The sequence below is a fragment of the Athene noctua genome, chromosome 12 (genome assembly GCF_965140245.1).
Source record: "Athene noctua chromosome 12, bAthNoc1.hap1.1, whole genome shotgun sequence".
In the NCBI taxonomy this organism is placed as follows: Eukaryota; Metazoa; Chordata; class Aves; order Strigiformes; family Strigidae; genus Athene; species Athene noctua.
In genome coordinates, this window is record NC_134048.1 from 2,732,232 (window position 1) to 2,750,880 (window position 18,649).

The window sequence follows — 18,649 nt, forward strand, 5'->3', positions numbered from 1 at the left end:
GAGCAGCCAAAAGCTGTCACTGCAGGAGGTGCAGCACTGCCACCCCCTCTGCAGCTGCCTCCCCGGGACTCTCCCCAGCCGGCTCAGTGCCTCCACCTCACCAGCACCCGCAACTTCAACCTCCCTGCGATGCTTCACCGCATCCAAGGGACTGGGCACCCCCAGCCTCAAGATCTCTGCAGGTCTGAGGCTACGTTTGGCTGCCGGCTATTATTAACAAAGCACTGCTCTGGCTCTGCTTTTAGCACCCATTACAGCTTTTTGATCTGTCCCTGGACTCTGGGAGCCTCTCCTGGGGCGGCCGGGGTCCCCCGTGTCTGTGCGGGTGGCTCGCAATAGGGGCTGCTGGGCTCCCCAGCCCTGGCAGAGCTCACCCGGCTCGGGCGGGGCCGGTGCGGGCACGGAGAGGGGCACGGCCAGGTTCCGGAGACACCGCGGGGCTGCGCGGGGGACCGAGCCGCACCCCGGCCCATGGGTCCCCGGGGCCTCTGCCGGCTTCGCCCTCACAGCGGCCACGGCCCGTTCCCTCACTGAGGCCGCCGGGCCTGGGACACCCTCCGGGCGCGGCCCGCGGGAAGGCCTCGTTCCGCGTACCCCAACCAGGAGTGCCCGGCCCCCGCCCGGCGACCCCCCGGCCGCGCCCTCCGCGCATGCGCACCAGGAGGCGGTACCGGCTCCCCCCGCGCAGGCGCCTTGCGGGACAAGATGGCGGCGCCCGTAGACCTGGAGCTGAAGAAGGTATAAGCTGCTGTGCGGGGGGCGGTGTGGCGTTCCCGCGGCTCGGGGGGCGTCCGCCTGCACCCCTCCGCCCCTGCAGCCTGGGCTGCGTTCGTGTCCCGTCGCCCGGCCGCGGCCGCTAAGGGCTGCCCCTCATGGCCGCTCTCTCTTCTCTTCCCCGCAGGCGTTCACCGAGCTGCAGGCCAAGGTGATAGACACGCAGCAGAAGGTGAAGCTGGCCGACATCCAGATCGAGCAGCTGAGCAAGACGAAGAAGCACGCCCATCTCACCGACACGGAGGTCATGATGCTGGTCGACGAGACCCGCATGTACGAGGGTGTGGGGAGGATGTGAGTACCTGCCCGGGCTGTGGTGGGTGCTGGGGCCTCCTCGCCGTGCCGGAGCGGCTGGCTCGCTCCTGCTGGGATGGACCTGCCTTGTGCGGGGAGCCAGGCCGTGGTTATGGCCCTCTCCGCAGGGAGAACCCCCCCAGCTTCTGTTTAAGAGGCCTCTAGGCAGCTGATGTGTGCAGGAGGCTCTTCCCTTTACAAAGAACATGCCAGCTTTCTCTCAGCATGTTCATTTGTTTAATTTTTTGCGTCTTTCCTTTTGACTTCCAGCAATCTGCCTGAGAATGCAGTGAGACTTACTGAGCTTTTTCTCTCGGGGTTAGCTACCAGCTGTCTTGAAGAAAGGCTGTAGTAAATGCTATTGGCTTTCTGTGATTTTTGCTTGCTGGCTCTGCTCCTGGTCATGATGGTCTTGTCTGCCATCTCTGTGAAGTTTGTAATCTGGGCTAGCGGAGCAGCATTCTAATGTCAAACAGCATTTGTGAGAAGGCTCTCACAGATCTGTCCCTCTTCAGTCATTTCCAATGTAGTTTACACCAGACTCCTTGGAAAACCCCTGTGCACAGTTCATGTGCTCCGGCTTTGCTTGCATAAATGTTCTACAGGAATGCCCTTTGCAGTATTGTGCCAGGGAATGGATCTAACTGACATTGCCTGGATGTTTTTAAACCCTTGGAAGTGAGCATAAAGCTTATACAGGTAGTCCCAGTGCACTCATAAAAATGTGCTTCCTTGTATGGCTGTCAAATGAAACACCTTAAACCAGAAGCAATGCATTTTGATTAACTTCCACAATGCACTGCTAATACAAGAGCATACAATCGGTTTCAAATCTGAAGTGTGCTTACTTGATGTTTATCAAGTATTTCCCTAGATTTCTGTGTTTCTGATTTGAGAGTGCTATGATTTCTCCTTGTGAGTTGGGTAACAGTGATGACTGGTCAGCTTGGGATGTGGTTTTGCGAAACACTGAATCTGCTCAGACTGCTGCCAAAAAGGGTGATTTGACTGACCTCTTCCCCACCCTGTGATTAACCCATCTTTATGTCCAAGTGGACCATCACAAGGTGAGCCAGGCCAATCTACAAGTGCCTGGATCCATCAGACCGTGCAATCTCCAGATTGAGTTGTAGGGAGGTGTTGGGACTGGGAAGCCAGTAATGGTTTCTAGTTTGCCCTTTGTTGCATGTTTTCAGATGAAGTTGTACCCAGGCTAATGGAAGTGTTCAGTGTGATGGAGTCCCCTTCTTGACTCCTAGTAAATAAACTTTTCCATTTGGGTGAATTAAATGGTGGGTTTGTGTGGGGATGCTAGTGACTGGTACCTTAAATGGAGATAGACTTTTGTCATTTACAAGAGGTGACTGGTTTGACCTGCGCAGGCTGTAGGTGTAGCAAACACTTCTGGTTAGAGCAGCCATGAGACAACTCATAAGGGTTTTTTCTGTTTGGTTTTGTCACAGAGCAGACAGATGAAGAGTAGAAGATAATTCTGAATCAGTTCTTTTTAAAGCTTTTTCAAAATTGGAAAGTACAGGATAATTCTCCTATCTGGAAATTCCCTCAAGAAACCTTAAAAATATGGGTGTATTGGACTTTATCATAAAATAATCCTGCTTGTGAATCAGATGTGGGTGGCAGATGGTGTTTTGGCACTGGCTGAAATGCATTGTCCTGCTTTCTGCTCTACCTTCTACTTTAGGAGTAAGAGATACTTATCTTCTTCATGTCCTAAACCATTTGCACTTCCTCTGTGTGGAGCAGCTGCAGTAGTGACCGTCTTCTGAAGGGTCGTCTTTTTCATGCCTTTCCATGACCACATGGGGTGGCAGAGGTATGGCAAGCAGAGCAGTTCTCGCTCGTCAGGGATGGCAGAGGCGCTATCAGGAAAATACTTGCTTTATGACAATATTTAAAAGCGGAACTTCTCATGAGCTTTGTTGTACTAGTTGCTATGCAAATATAGATTGAGAGCTCTTCTGAATACTACTCATTCACTTCCCCACCCCCCGCCTTGGCTCGATATGGTATTTCTGTGAGCTCTGCCTTGCCAACTGGCAATAATGCTCTGGTATGACCTGTGTCACTCTCTAGTCTGGAGAACATGCACCAAGGACACAAGGTTCTTCCTGGAGCCCACTCCAACCCCTAGTAGAGAATTTATTGCTGAAATCTTGGCCTTTAGCAAAGTAAGTAAAGCAGCCCTGGAGCAGGAGTTGAAATGCAAGGGCAGGCTGGCATCTTGTGTTCACTGGAGACCAAAGGAGGTCGCCATTATAGTTCTTCTGGACTAAGCTATGTTCTGTGAACTGGGATTGCAGATTTTTTAATTTGTTGGTGTCACTGGCTTGCACAGATGTGGGAGTTCAGCCACCAAAGGGCTATATATGATGTCTCAATTTCTTTTGCATAGCCTGGCATGTAAGTGTTAGACCTCCAGTTGGTTTCAGTTATCCAGAAAGGGTGAAGGTCTGCATCACTGTTAACTGATTATTGGTGATCTTCTGACAGCTTGTTTGAATAGCTAAATTCTTTGAAACTATTTCTGTGCTCAACTCTTCCTCCCCGCCTTTCCTTTTTTCTTCTTTAACCCATTTAAGCTGCTACTTAGAATCTGGCTTGTGAAAGAATTTCTCTGACTTTTTTTTTCTCCACTTTTCATGGTTTAGGGTGTGTGCAGAAGGCTAGTGCATAGACTTCTGTAGGATAAGATACTCTAGGCCTTCATGGAATTTGAAGGCTTAATGAACTGTGGTGGTGTTCTGCATCCTGGGAGGAAGTCTGCCTAGTTTAGTACTCACTTCTGCACTACTTGGAAAGCGGTTGTGCGGTTTTTGTTCTCTGAACCCATATCTTGAGCCTCCTTCCCTTCTGAGAGGCTTTCCCAGCACTACTGGCAAATGTGAAAGTCTGTCTGTCATTCAACTTGGTCTCTTTTTTTAAAAAATACTGTAGTGTGTATAACATGTGGAGGTCTTACTGGCCTCCACATGTGGGGCTCAGTTTACTTTTGCTATAGCTATTTTTGGTTTGACACAAGAAATGTCAGTGCCACATAGAATGAGATGATGAATTGCTGTGTACTGTACATATCCGTGAGGCTGGGATATCATCTGAGTGGTGGCATCTTGCCAAATACATTTCAATTCTGTTACTTCATATTCTTTTGAAAGGCCTGTTACGTAGCCTGAGACGACTACCACTATGCTGGACTTCTGCTTAAGCTATTTGTGAACTGATATCATCATATTTCTTGAGAACTATGCTGAAAGTTTAAGCTTCAGAATTCTGTCTGAATATTTCAGACCTTTCCCTTTACATTCTTTTAACCCATAACTTGGACAATTATTTACAGAAGAAAAATGTCCAGCACTTGTGCTAAGCACAGTGAGGAGAACATTGCAGTTTTTCATGCCATGCCAAAATAGATAGTCAGTTTTGGTTTGATATTGCTTTATTATAAGTTTACTTCTACACTGAATGGGAGAACACTTACAAAAATGAAGTATAAGACAGTAAAAATCAAGCAAATACTGTAGTACAAATATATGTTTAAGGTTTTCTGCAAGTATGTTATTTTATTATAGCTGTCCCTATAAAATGACTTAGTGCAAGTATAGTATTTTATGGCGACAGCTGTAATAATATGATTTGGACTTTTTTTTTAAGAGTGATTCAGATTTTTGATGGCTGAATCATACACAAATGAAACCTGAGAGAGGATTAAATGTTCTTGATCATTCCTGGGATTTAAATGTGTTCCTGCTTTTACTGCAATTCTTGGTTTTGTTTGAAAATGAGACACCATAAATCATTGTAGGCTCTTTCCTGAACCTCTGAAGACAGCAGTCATCACTCGATACAGCTGCAGTAGGTGCATTTTTACTTTTTGTGCGTGTATGAGATTGGTGTTCAATTCTACCAGCACAGACCGCTGCAGAATATGGTAGCTGTACTGTGCTTCCCACTTACATTTCAAAAAAACTTACAAAGAACTGAAGGACATGCAAGGCTTAATCTTTATGGTTTGGTTACTAATTATAGGCTGGTCTGTGAAATTTGAGTGGCTTCTCTATTGCCCATCTCCTTGGGTAATGCTTTGTGCAGAGCTCAGCGCTGAAGCCCAGCTGCTGAGAAACTGACAGGTGCTGCAAAACCTAAATGAATCCCAGGGACAAGCATGTTGCTATCAGCCTCTGGTCAATATGTGGTTTATAAACTTGAAGCTCCTCTATCTAGCTGTTGAAAAAATAGAAGATCTTATTTTCCACAATAAGTCTGGTGTGTCTACTAAGTACAATCTGGCACTGAACTGCAAAGAAAACAAAATTTTTGTTCAGCTGCTTGCTACTTGACCACGGTTTATGCTGTATGTTGACCAAGACAGGAGTGTTGGGAGATGGTGTGTGAGGAATCAGAGGCTACATGGTGTGCCCTATGCATAATCCCTAAGGTTTTCCATCACCAGTTGTTGTTTCAGTTTTTTCTCAATTTTAAACTACTCATTTTTGTTGCAGCCCAGAGTGTTCTTCACAGTGTTATGTGTGAGTGGGCCTGTAAAAGTTTGTAAGATCTTTTTAGAGAGCTGTCACAGAAAGCAAAAATCGAAATGATGCACGCAGGGGTGGTGCAGTAGTCATCTGTAGAGGTGCCTTTCACTTGAGCAGTGAAGTAAGGGGCAGCAATTAGTTGTCATCCTCCTTCTGGCTGACCAGGAGTGAGAGGAGCACAGCTGGTCAGTGGACTTCATGGTTAACTGCTGACAATGGTGGGATACTGGGAGTCTGCACTCCTGGATTCTGTTCCAGATCAGAAAGGGAGTTTGTTCTATTGGGCACAGGCTCCTTTTCTAACTTGACCTCTGCTGGTTTCTCAAATGTGCTCCCTCTGCCCTTCCCTCACTTAGTTCTTGAATTTATTCCTGCTGCCCTGGGCTGCTCAGTTGTAATCTCTTGGATATGGTCCAGTTATAGCCCTTCTGCCCTGTTGTTCTACATAATTTTTCCATGCAATACTGAAACTTCAGAGAAGAAAAGATTTTCATGGCTTGCATGCAAGGTGTTTATCTGTCCAGGTCTAGGAAGCAGCTGCATTTCTTTAAAAAATAAGCTTTAAACAGACAACTGGTGGTGGGCATATGTGATAAGTCAGTATTTGTCAAACATAGAAGTAGCAGAAAAATAAAAAAAATTTTAAAAAAGTTAAGTAAAAACACCCAGGTTTTTTTACTTAGCCCTACTTGAACTAAACCTGTTAGTTATAGTCCCCCCCACCTACTCCACATGCATTGTGATAGAAGATTAGTGATACAGCTCTTGCTTGATGCTTGTCTCCCTTGCCTGGAAACATTTAACTCTTTAGGAACATTTTTTTGTTGGGCCTAGAAGCATAACCTATAACATTTGTCTTTATCCCTAACTTTTTCTCTGCCTGTTACATAGACAACACAGAGGAAGGAGCTACCTGAGTAAATGTAAATGACATGAAGTCTAAACTGAGAAGATAAGGGTCAGAACAGAAGCAAACTGCTCGTGCAGGCTGCTGTTGCTGGAAGCGACAGTTTGATCTGTTGTGATCCATCGGCAATGTGCCAGAGCCTTCAAGAAGTCTTGCACTTGCAGGGCAGCATTTTGGAGGTCAGACTGTTGTGGGGAGTGAAGGCTATAGTAAGGCACCTTCGTTTTGTCCCTAACTCCAGGAAGAGGAAATCTGGGATCTCTACAAATGACAACCCAAGTGTTGCTTCAGTAGTACAGACTTCTCTTGGATGCACGCTAGACAAGTATTAAATGTTTTGGGGGAGCTTGAACTGCTCCTGCTTTAGTCGCTTTGCAAATGACTGCAAAAAAATTAGGGAACATGGCTGTCTTATTTCTGGTTCTCCAAGCACTTAAAATGTCACTCTGGTGTTCTGAGACAGCAAGGAACTTACATTTATTTTCGTATTTAGTGGGTTTGAAGTACTGTATTTTGAGTCTTTTCCTCCCATTTCCTAAAGGAAATGTTGGAATCAAGTGTTCCCTGGGAATCCCTGTAGAAATACTGAATGCTAGAGCACTTCTTTCAGAATATAGGGCTGTATCTCTTGTTTAGTGCAAACACTAAAATTTGGCCTTCTATGGCAGAGGAGAATGGCTGAATCACTGGACCAAAGAAGTACTTGAGAGAGTCCCTGTTGTATCCCTGTTCTGCTTGGGGATGCCCTCCAGGTGTGGTATCAGTGGATATCTAGCCAGCAGGGCAGCGTGTGACAAGGGACCCAACACTCAGGGCCCACAGCTGTTGGGTGAAGATGCCCAGAGTCAGTCTCTGACATATGTATGTCAATGTAATACATACATTTTATGTGGAACAGCCTTAATACAAATGAGAAATCTAGGTCTGAGCATCTTCTGACCTAGCTGCCTGTTCAAAGCCTGAAAGGAGGATTCAGTTCATGACCCCTACATTAAAACATTGAAGTAAAGTATGAGGAAACCAGTCCTGTGGGATGAGATTGGTTCTTGAATCTCTGTATTGAACTTGCATAAAATAGCAGAGTGCTGAACTCAGGAATGCTACAACTGCTGTCTTGAATTTTTATTTTTGTTTTCTCCAAAAGTATTTGCTGAATTAACAGAATGTTTCATCCAGTTTAAAAAAAAAAATAATAAAAAAAATCAGGCGTTCTGAGAAAAATCTGTTTTCCAAAACAACATACAGCCTTTTTGGTCCACAAATGCTGATTCTACAAACTTTGTTCTTACTGATTGGGAAACAACAGTGTGATTGTTTTAGTGCTAGCTAAGTTAACACTAGTGTTCAGAAATATCTTGTGTTATATAACTATACATATACTATATATATATATACATATATATATACTTATATATATAAGTGTTATACTTGAATTCTTTTGACTTGGTTATCTTTATGTCCACTTCTGTGATGTTTGTTGCATTTTTTTCTTTGATGCTTTGTTGTAGCAGGATTTGGGATGTGCAGAAGCCAAGGCCGTGCTATTTAACAACCACAAGTCAATAATTGAGTCTTCGTCCTCATTTAGCATTTCAGAGGTTTTTTCATGGGCAAGGCACAAAGCATTTGGCTTTTTTTCTTGCAACTGTGGATGGATTTACTTTTCAAGAGAGATGTATCCTGATTTTGCTGGGTTTCCTATATAGGTTCTTAGTGAAGGACTGCTGCTGAGAAGAGCAAACACGTTTACCTGTCAGAGTATAGCAGTATCTCCATGTCACTTCATTTACTACTGCAAAGTTCACCTTTCTGATCACAATAGAAAAAAAGGGTTTTTTTAGATAGAAATTTCCTTAGGATTGGTTGACCAGGGTGTTTACACCAATATTTGTTTGGTGTTTTTCTAGATGTGTGTTCATTTCATGTTGGAGGGCGGGGTGTGTGTGTGGGGGGGTGGGGGGGGTGGGTGGGGGGTGATTTTTTTTTTTTAAATATTCTTCCTTAGGAATTTGTGAGGAATTCATAAAAATACAGGGGAAATTATAAATTAATTTTGACTTCCTATTATTAGAAAAATTGCTTCTGTTTGCCGCTGCTATCAACTTTCAAATATGGTGCAACCTAGAGTGCAAAAAGTCTATTGGAAGGGCATCTACTAGTAGGCCTGCTGTAGTCATTTGAGTTGCCTTTACTTAAATAAACAACAGGTCATCATTGCTACATACTGAAAAATTACATTAAAGCAAAATTAGAAGATAATACCACTAAACCAGGGATACAGTGAAGAAGAAATATTCACAGATTTTACCTCCATGAACTGCAGTCATGTTTACACTGCCTTCCCCAGATGGTTTGAATCTCAAATGTTATTAATTCCTGTATGATAGAGGAGGCATTTGCTTTTTTTTAAAATTCCATTTATGTTGTTTGAGCCTTCAAAAAGAATTGATGATGTTCTTTAAAAGCGGACCACAGTTTATTATTATTTTGGGTTGTGCTATATTTAATACACACTTAGAGGTATTTCTTTTTTTAGAGAACCTGCTTTCTTTTTTTTAAAGAACCAAGCACGAACAATGGTATAAATCTACCGTCTAGTTAAGTGTCTGGCAATGCAGAAACTGCTGTTTGCAAGCTGTGTTACTATCTTGGCTTGAGGTAATGTAATATGCTGTAGCTATTGACAGATCAGAAAAAAAAAAAAAAGTTAAAACTCGGTGTAAACATGGCCTGAAGTGCAGAACAAACCCCATTGTCCCTCAGCAGGGCAGGATGGACAAGTTGGACCAGTCTGTGGAGAGGTTTGAGGAAGTAAACAGTGTGTCACTTCTTGTTCTCTTCCTTTAGCTCCTTAACGTAAATAGCTTTATGGCTTACAAGGGTAACTTTTACTCAGATGAACATTTGTTGTGGCCTACATAAGATTTGGTTTGGATTGCTTCCAGTACTGATCCTGGTCTCTGTGTGCTCCAGTGCTGTCAGGCATAGGTTCTGCTCCCCAGCAGAGGTGCTGCCAGCATGCTTCAACACACATCTCCTTCCCAAACAGCTCCTGGTGCATATCCATCTCTCAGAGCAGTAGTAAAATGACACATGAACTATAAACTGCTGCTTCTGGAATGTATTCATATATAATCCTCCCAATATAAGCTGCAGGATTTGTTTTGCTTTAAGGTATGTGCTGCTTTGGCAGGGGGGAAGGGAGGAATAGTTAGGTTTAACTATATTGAGAGTGACCCAGTGAGACGACTGGACACTAAAGTAAAAGCAAACACAGGAAAAGCTTCAACTCATCTGTTCCAACTCCCGCTGTTTCTGAACAAGCTCTAGTTAAGGCATATGATCTGTTGAATGGGAAATTCAAAATCAGGCTGAAAAATGTGAAACTCTTAGACATGAAGGGTGGCAGCACAAACTATAATTAGTAATGATTTTATTTTTTTTTTTTTTTTTAATATTGCTTCCTTGTCTTGTTTGGAACTGGATAATTCATCTAGGATAACTAAAACTGGAATTTGCTGGGTATAAGCACTGCCTGTTATGAACTGCATAGGGAATAGTTTACAGAAGCATAAAGTAGACCCCAGGAGGGTGGAAGGGCACTACTGGGTGCTTGCAGTTGTGCACAGCCAGCTTCTGTTCAATCAAGCTAGATTGCTTGGGATCAGTTCTCTGGAAGCCTCTCTTCCATTGGCTTTGAACAGTACTTAAAATGCAGTAATCCTCTATTGAGTATGCTCAAAGCCTGAACAGCGGTGCAAGTTCAGAATTAAAAAGCCTCTTTAAATAGATGAGGGCATGACTGGGCTTAGCCTGGCTTTTTCTCATGGAGTAGTCTAATGAAAACGCTTGGTTTCAAGGAGCAAGACACTCCATGTAAATGACTGTACTGCATTATAGCACAGTGTGTTAGGTTTTTTTAGAAAAACAATAAACGTGTTAAAATATTGTTATGGCTTTGTACGAAGTTGTTTTCTATTCAGTATCTTAAGTTTTTGTAGAGAGTTTCCCAAATGCAATGGGAACCATAAAGCTGGAGTTATAATGACCTTTTGTGTGAGCTGGGAGTGAGGTTGAATGGATTTTTAGGTCTGTCATTCATCATTATTCTGGCAAAATAGCACTGGAGCATTCCTACCTGTAAACTCATCTCTCTCTGAAATTAGGCAGAGGGATGTATATCACTGTCAGGCAGGGGAAAAGCGAAGGCTTCCCCTGGTACCCTGCACAGGTTCTTGTGGTGATCTACGTGGACCCAAGTGGGAAGAATCGCTCTGCAGCCTGGCAGAAGGGAGCCCCATGGCCTGTTGTGTGGCTCCTTCCCTCCTGGTTTTAATAGTTTAATATGAACAGCCTCTTGCACAGGCAAGCCGTGCAGGAAAATCACCAGAACCATGTTCCCTCACCAGAATCGGAAGAGGAGAGAGCACTTGGGTCCGGGACAGATGCCTGCCACGAAACATTGCAGACATGAAGGTTGAAGTTGGTTGCAGTTGCAAGTAATTGAAAGTAGGGGTTCTTAATGGAAAACCTTAACTATGAGCATCACTGGTACTCCACCTTTAATAACTTTAATGACTTGTATGTCATAATGAAGAGTGGCGTGTGCTGAACAAACATCTCCATAACCTCACTCATTAAGACAAATCTTTCAGTATCTAATATTATGTCTTAAAGTGAAGAAAACAGTACATTTTGGTGCAAACAGACTGAGTTATGGAATTACTTATGCTGTACGAACATCACTTTCTGGGTGTGTACGTGTGACATGAAGGAGCAGTCAGATTATGAAGCTGACACCATTGCTGACCAGCCTGACTAGAGCCTGAAGACCATTTTGACCAAGACATTAGAGAGTGCTGTATAAACATTGAACAAATGGGCACTGTATCTAGAAATTTTAGAATTGGGAAGAGGCTAAGAGATCCCTTCAGGAGGAAACAAGCAATGAGTCTCAGAGTATATAAACCACTTTCTCTGCCTTAGGGAAACAAAAATCCCAATGTGGAGCTAGCAGAGGAAGGAAAATAGAAACAAGCGGGAATATTTAGAGTGTAGTTTCTCTTTCAGTTCCCTTGTACTCTATTTTTGTTCCCTGTATTGCACTTGAGAACCAGCAGTCACCAGGAGACCAGAGCGCCTAGGTACAGACAATTTGCGAACACTTCACTGTTATGGAGCTGCTCTTGTTGGCAGCCCAGGTTTGGCTGAGCATTGCTGTCCTTGAGGCCCCCACTCCTCTGTAGCTTTGTTTTCTACTTTTCTGTGTTTTGTTTCGAGTTTCTACCTTTATGGACACTGGAAAAATTGTGAAGTATCTGGAATAGGGCAAATCCTGCTCTGTTCTAGGGAATCCTAGCCATTCCCTTTGAAATGGGTGGCCAGCTGAGATTTGTTGAACTTGTCCATTCTGATCCAGACATTTCTGGTGTTATTTAACAACAGCGAAAAAGTTCCTGTGTGAGGAGGTGGTTGTTACTAAGCTTTGTAATTGCCACTGTAGTGCTGAACACTTTCTCTGAATCATTGTTTTATGTTTGATAGTGTAGGTGTCGTGTTTTACAGATGTATTAGTGTGTGCTGTGACACTTCACTGAGAGAAGGTGGACACGAGTGAACTCACTTATCTGGAAGAGGTTTGCTGCTTGTCTTCTGTGGACTATCAGTACTTACAAGCCATGCCTGTTCAGTGCACAGGTTCTTGGAGCCTCCTGCAGTGGCTCTGGCAGAGCGGTCTGTGGAGGTAGCTCTTCGGTGCTGACCCATGCCAAGGGGCTGGTGTTAGTCATGTCATCTGCCAAGCTCAGCGTTGCAGAGCAGAAAGTGTCTCATCGGGTCTGGATGTGGTGACTGTATTGTGGGGCCATTTCTCAGCTGGTGGTGTCCCTCCAGGCAGTGGATGAAGTTCATGTGTTTGAAAGGCTTGTTCACAAACTCACTCAGGGAACCACTGAGTCCTCAGAACCTCCCATGGTTCTTTCATGAGCTTAAAAATTAATAAACAAAATACCCACATTTAAGTAAAATCAGGCTGCAGGATGACACTGCCCTGTTTCTCTAGCTTGGTGAGAAGGAAAAATACCAAGTTGGTGTTTTACTTAGGGCAATTGAAAGAATGAAATCCAGATTAAATTTAAACTCCAGTTTATTGCAACTGCCCTGCAGCACCTCTTACCTAATGAGCAGAACAAGCTTCTGCATTTCCCAAGTGCTGCCATAAACTACATTATTTCCTTAGGTAAAAACTTTGGCCGAGCTCTCCATAATGTGTGCATCCCAAGCTAGAAGGTAAAACACTGATGAGTTTTTTTGAGCCCTTCTTGTCTTGGAAAGTGAAGCCACAGATTTAAAAAGTTAACTGTGAATTTGGATTTATAGCTTCAACTTAAAAAAACCTGGCTGTTAACAGATCATGTAGCAGCACCTGTGTGCTTTAGGCTGAGGGCTTGATGGTCTTGTAACAGGGGATTAAAATGGGTGGCTTGAAGCTGGTGCTGGTGAAGACCCTTCTGAAGGATGCTGCTGGCCAAGTCAGGGACATTTGATTTTCCTCTGAGCCAGTGTGTGAATGGACACAGGTTCCAGCCCACTATTTTATGGCAAATAAAATTGGGGTGGTTGTGTTTGTGCCCAGCTGCCCACATAAGTCTCGTCAGTGCTAACTTCAGCCATCCAATTTTAATTTGCTGTCACATGTCTGCCAGAGCATTGCAGGAGGGTGGAAGGGAGGATATTTTCCCGGATGACTGCTGGTGACATTTGCAGAATAGAAGTGAAGTCAGCCACTTGTTTGTTCAAAGGTTTTAGTGCCCGTAGTGGTTCTCAGACAGCTAGAATTGCTCAGCGCCTGGGACCTTCCCAGCAGCAGCATGGGGGAAAATTGATCAACCTGTGCTGGTGTTTAACTTTGTTTCTTAGTCCAGGTGCATCAGTGAAACCACAATGACCAATCTTGCTATACAGTTTGGGGGAGCAGATGAGAAAGGTATCCTGTTCTTCTTCGCTGCTTCCACAGAATAAAGGAAGTAATTAAGAAAATGTTCATACACACACGGGCTCAGGGAAGCTGTGATGTGGGAAAGGACTGATGACTTTGTTTACTGAGGGCATCTTGCAGCTTTTTCACTAATGGCAGCTACTGCAGAAGCAAGGCAAAATTTTAGTCTTCACCCCAAAATCTGCAGGGGCTCTGTGTGTGAAGACTGGTGTTTGTTTCTTTTGGCATTGCAGGCTCAAGGTGATAGTCAGAATGCTGTGGTTGCTGGTTGTCCTGAAAAGTAGCTCATCTGGCTGGCTCTGGCAGGCTCTGCATCTAATAGCAATGTAAATAACTTCTCTTCCCTGTAAGGGTGGTCATGGAATTGATTTTCACAAGACTGAGCAAAACTGGCATTTTATTTCAGCAGGCTCATGTGTGCTGGGACCTGAAAACATTACCACTGTGTGAAAGTGGATTGTGGGAGCACCTAAGGGAAGGGGGTGGGCGTGAGGGGGCAAAGAGGGTATGAGTGAGCTGTGTTGTAAAGAACAGGAGCAGATGTAAAACAAAGATGACACCAGTAATAAACATGAACTGAGATTGGGAAGAAACCAGGAGAGATTTGAGAAAATTGGAATGTAAGAGATAGAGCGGAAGTTACTGTAGAAAAGAGGAGGTGAAGCGGATCAAGGGAGAGAAGTGGGAGAAGGAGGAGGAGGTGATTGCTAAGTGCAGTTAATAGCAGCACCAAAGAGAGTTTTAATTGGAAACCTGTTATAATTAACTGCAGTTCTATTCCCATGCGTTTCAGGAATGCATGTGGCAGGTAGTTTTCCTTTTGGCTGTTGTGTTGCTGATGCAGAGTATGCTGGGTTTCAAGCCAAGCAGCAGATCCGCATTTGTGTTTACCAGGCCCTGAGCAAACACATTAATAATGCTATTTGTCATGGGAGATGGCACTACAAACTGATTTCAGATTTTTCTGTAGCAGACGGGGAATTCTGCCCTGTCTAAAGCTGCTCATTTTAACTGTTCAAGCATGAGCTCTTGTCACCTGGCAGGAAGACATTGACCCTAGTTGGTGCTGGAGGGAGACCTTGACCTCGTTGGTATGACCCGTGGAGGCTCCTTCTAAATCCCTTGGGGGACTTTCTAAGTAGGGAAGGGTCGAATCAGCGGCTTGTACATTCTTTATGTCTGGAAGGATGAAAAACAACTATGAAAGGTTCCTAAAATTCATTTGAACTTAGTTGTCCTTTACCTATTTGTGAGATGCCAGTGTCGTGTGCTGAAGAGCTGCTTTGGATGCTGGTGCTCCTTAAGAGGCTCTTCTGAGCAAGTCAGGCAGTTTTTTGCATGCTGGTGAGGAGAATTGCTGTGACTGAGATGTTATGGATGCATCTTTCAAATCCTTTTGGTGCTTAAACAACAGGACAAGTGGAAACCAGTGGCTGCAATTTCAGTTAAAAACAACCACTTCCCACCCCACAGAAAAAGCCTCTGAATGTGGAAGGCATGGGAATTCAGAGGTGAGTGAGCATGTGTTAAAGCCAAGCTCTGAGCTTGGCAGTGGGAGCTGTAGAAGCTCAAGTAAAGGCAGGTGTACCATGGCTCTGTGTTTCTGGTGGAAGCACCTGTCTCTATCATCAAATCACAGAAGGGTTTTGGTTGGAAGGGACCTTCACACATCATCCTGTCCAACCTCTCTGCCATGGGCAGAGACACCTTCCACTAGACCAGGTTGCTCAAAGCCCTATCCAATGTGATTTTGAACACTTCCAAGGCTGGAGCAGCCACAGCTTCTCTGGGCAGCCTGTTAGTGTCTCACCACCCTCACTGTAAACCATTTCTTCCTTATGTCCAATCTAGCCCTGCCCTCCTGCAGTTTAAAACCATTGCCCCTTGTCCTGTCATGAGAGTCCGTTGTAAAAAGTCTCTTTCTGTCTTTCTTATAAGCCCCTTTTATGTATTGAAAGGCTGCAGTAAGGTCTCTCTGGAGCCTTCACTTCTCCAGGCCGAACAACCCCAACTGTCAGCCTTTCTGTGTAGAAAGCTTTGGTTTTATTATGCAGGTTTGTTTAGTTTGTGAGCACTAAAATGGTAATGAATGGCTTTCACCAGTTGAGAGAGGTTTCCTTGACTGTGCCATCAGCTGGTCTGGATCTCTTTGAAGGGAATGTGATGACAGACTCCCCTTGCTAGCTGTGTGCAAGAGCTGCTTTCAGATCATTCAAGGACACTGAATGATAGAGGGAGATCTGTGCATCCATTTTCTTCCAGATCATGGGTGAGATTAGTGAGCAAGACTTTGAGGCCAGCCTGGTGGTTTGTGTGAGCTGTCGTAGCAATTTCTTCTGCCTCTGTCCAGAACCTGCAGGTGGGGGATGAATACTTTGCAGAGGTCACTGTAGTTTAACTCTATGTGCAGCTAGGTGTACAACAGACATAAAAAAAATATACCCCAACAGTTGTCTGTCTCTTCTTTTTCACTTGTAGGTTTATTCTTCAGTCTAAAGGAGTGATTCATAATCAGCTCTTAGAAAAACAGAGAATAGCCGAAGAGAAAATTAAGGAATTAGAGGTAAGTTTTTGGCAGGTAATGATGACAAAAGCAGAACATTGACAGTCAACAAGATGCTGTTTGTTACATTCCCTGTTTTTACCTGGTACTTTTCATTTTGAAGGATTTTATCTAGGTGAAACATAGTGCCTGTTACTTGTAACCTACAAGTAGTTCATGTCACTTTGTTTCTTTGCTAGATCTGTAACCCCAGGAGGGATTGAATGTTGTGTGTCCTGATATGAAAACTGGGCGTGAGGGGTTCAAATGAGATTAATAGGAGCAAGGTTTAAAACTGGCAAAAGGTTGTTTATGTGGCTATTCACAGCAGATAGGTGGTGTGAAACTTTGCCAGTGCTGTGGATATTAAAAGTTTACACTGGCTCAGGACAATTGCACAAATTCATGGAAGAGAAATCCATTGAGAATTACCAAATATGTAGAAATGGCATCCTGCTCAGGAAGTCCCTGAGCTAAAAATGTCTGGAGGCTGGGAAAATATGAGGAGGAAGTACCGAATATGCTTGCCCTGTCCTTACGCTCTGCCCTAGGCATCTCCTTGTGGCTGCTGTTGAAGACCAGATCTAGGGGGAGATGGGACTTTGTTTTGACGATGTGGTTAGAACACTTCTGTGTTCTTATGTTTATCTGGTTGGAACATTCAAGGCAGAGAAGAGTATCTAGGAAATACAGTGTCTGCGCAAGTTCCAGTGTTCAAACAAGTTATCTAGTGAATCTCGGCTGCATGTACAGCTACAGTTCTTCAGAGAAGATGCTCAAAATGTACTTTTCCAAGGCCAATACTGTATTTTTTTCCTAATGCCCCTAAAATATAATTAAACAAAACCCTGTTCCTTGGGTTTTGGGGAATGACAGAGGAAGCAAAGACTGAATTGTGTCAAGCTACTTGTTTAATCTGTTAGTGTTTTGGAGGAAGTGACTGTGGAGACCAGCTAAGTAGGGACAAGCAAGAATAACAAGTTGGTGCTCAAACCTGGCAGTTCTGTCTCTGTTGTCTCCTACTTATACTAAAACAGAAGTAGAGTTTGTATTTGTTTTAATTCCTTCTTAAAACTCAGCTTGCCTGGGGAGCTGTAGGACAGGTACACTACCATATGTTGTGTTGTCTGTGCCACATACTAAGGGGTTTTGTGTTTCTGGCCACAAGAACTTTTTCTGCACAGGGAAAACAAGCACTCCATGGCTAGGCTATATACTTAAGGTGCTGGTAATGCAGACAAGGCACAGTCATTTTTCTTGTTATGTGATAAAAGTGATTGTATCCTGGCTACTCTGGAGCCATCCCAGATGCCAGTGGCTTTGCGCAAAGACAGCCCTGTGGCTGGGGTTGGAGGACTTTGTAGCAGCGTGTCTGGATTTGGAAGTGATCAGAGGGTGGTTTACAAACTGCCCATCGAGTCCCTTACTGCCAGGTCCATTGGGCTGTGGTCAACTTTTTGACTACTGTGCCCTTCAGTTGTGCATCTCAGTTTCTTCCTCTTTCTGGTGGGGAATTATGTTACCCCCTGAACTTTCTGATCACTGAGTTCAGCAGAATGGATGGAATTCTCCCCAAATTACAACCTTTGCCATTCTTACACAGAGCTTCAGAGCTGGCTCCTTCACAGACGTGTTTTTCTGCTTCATAGCTCCCTGTTGCTTGAGTCTCTGGTTACGGCCACTGAACTGAAGTTGCCAGCAATAGTGACTGTCTCAAAAGATGGTGGGAATGGATAGGAGGTTGCAACATGGGCTGTTTCTTCCTTTTAACCATGGGATAGTAGGGCTCATATTGCCAAAACTATACAGACTTGTTCTAAGTGAGTATTCAAGTCCATCTTTTAAGTACTCTGCTTCTAGCTGGCTGGCAGTTTTGTGAAAACGATTTCCCTTAGGCTTGGAATTCTCCATGGAAAAGGACAAGCTCTTAGACTGACAACTGCTGGAAACTCAGATTTCAGGGGAAATACCTGAGTCCAAGTCAGAGAGCAGTTATCAGAGGAGTAGGGGATTTTGCTGTCCTGAAAACAAGTTGTGACAGAAGCAGGAAAGAATGTGAAGCTTTGTGACCTTGTGCTTTTACTGCATCATTGTAAAACAAATATCAAACCAAGATAGGTTAAACTTCCCTCCATCCACTGTTAAAACTGGAAGAATTTTAAAACTTAGGTTTATATTATACCTTTTTAACTACTTTATTATTTACTCACATTTCTCACCTTTCATAGTTGAACCAAGCTGGTCAGAGTAATACTCCAGTATCTCTACAGTGTGGCTGATCTGGTTACTCATGTACCATGATCTTGAGACAATTATGGCTTGCTATTACAACACTATTGCCAGGGTATTGTGAAATGTGTAGTTTTGATACAAGCCTAAAGTTGAGAAATGCTCTGACTGCTAGCTTGGTGCTGTTTGCAGAGGAGCACAGCAGAGAGGGCTGAGTTCACTGCTGAGCTCTTCTATAAATCCATCCAGCTGTATAGCAAGGAGACCTCCTGAGTGCTGACTGTTTAAGAAAATGTGGGCTTTAAGCTGCTTCAGAGCTGTGAGCTGGGTTTCCTGACATTCACAGCTGTCAGAGC

At 44.0% G+C, this 18,649-nt stretch overlaps 1 protein-coding gene across 2 annotated transcripts in view; it reads left to right on the forward strand.

The window, feature by feature from the left end:
• Positions 1-620: 620 nt before the first annotated feature.
• The window catches only part of PFDN1 (prefoldin subunit 1), a 33,413-nt gene continuing 15,384 nt past the window's right edge, over positions 621-18,649 (forward strand). The window contains exons 1-3 of one of the 2 annotated variants that reach the window (XM_074916314.1): positions 621-738; positions 902-1,047; positions 16,001-16,085. In XM_074916314.1, the coding sequence (XP_074772415.1) occupies positions 706-738; positions 902-1,047; positions 16,001-16,085 (264 nt within the window). In that variant the 5' untranslated portion in view covers positions 621-705. Of the gene's footprint in view, positions 739-901; positions 1,069-16,000; positions 16,086-18,649 lie in introns of both variants that reach the window. The other variant, XM_074916313.1, reaches the window with a different exon arrangement.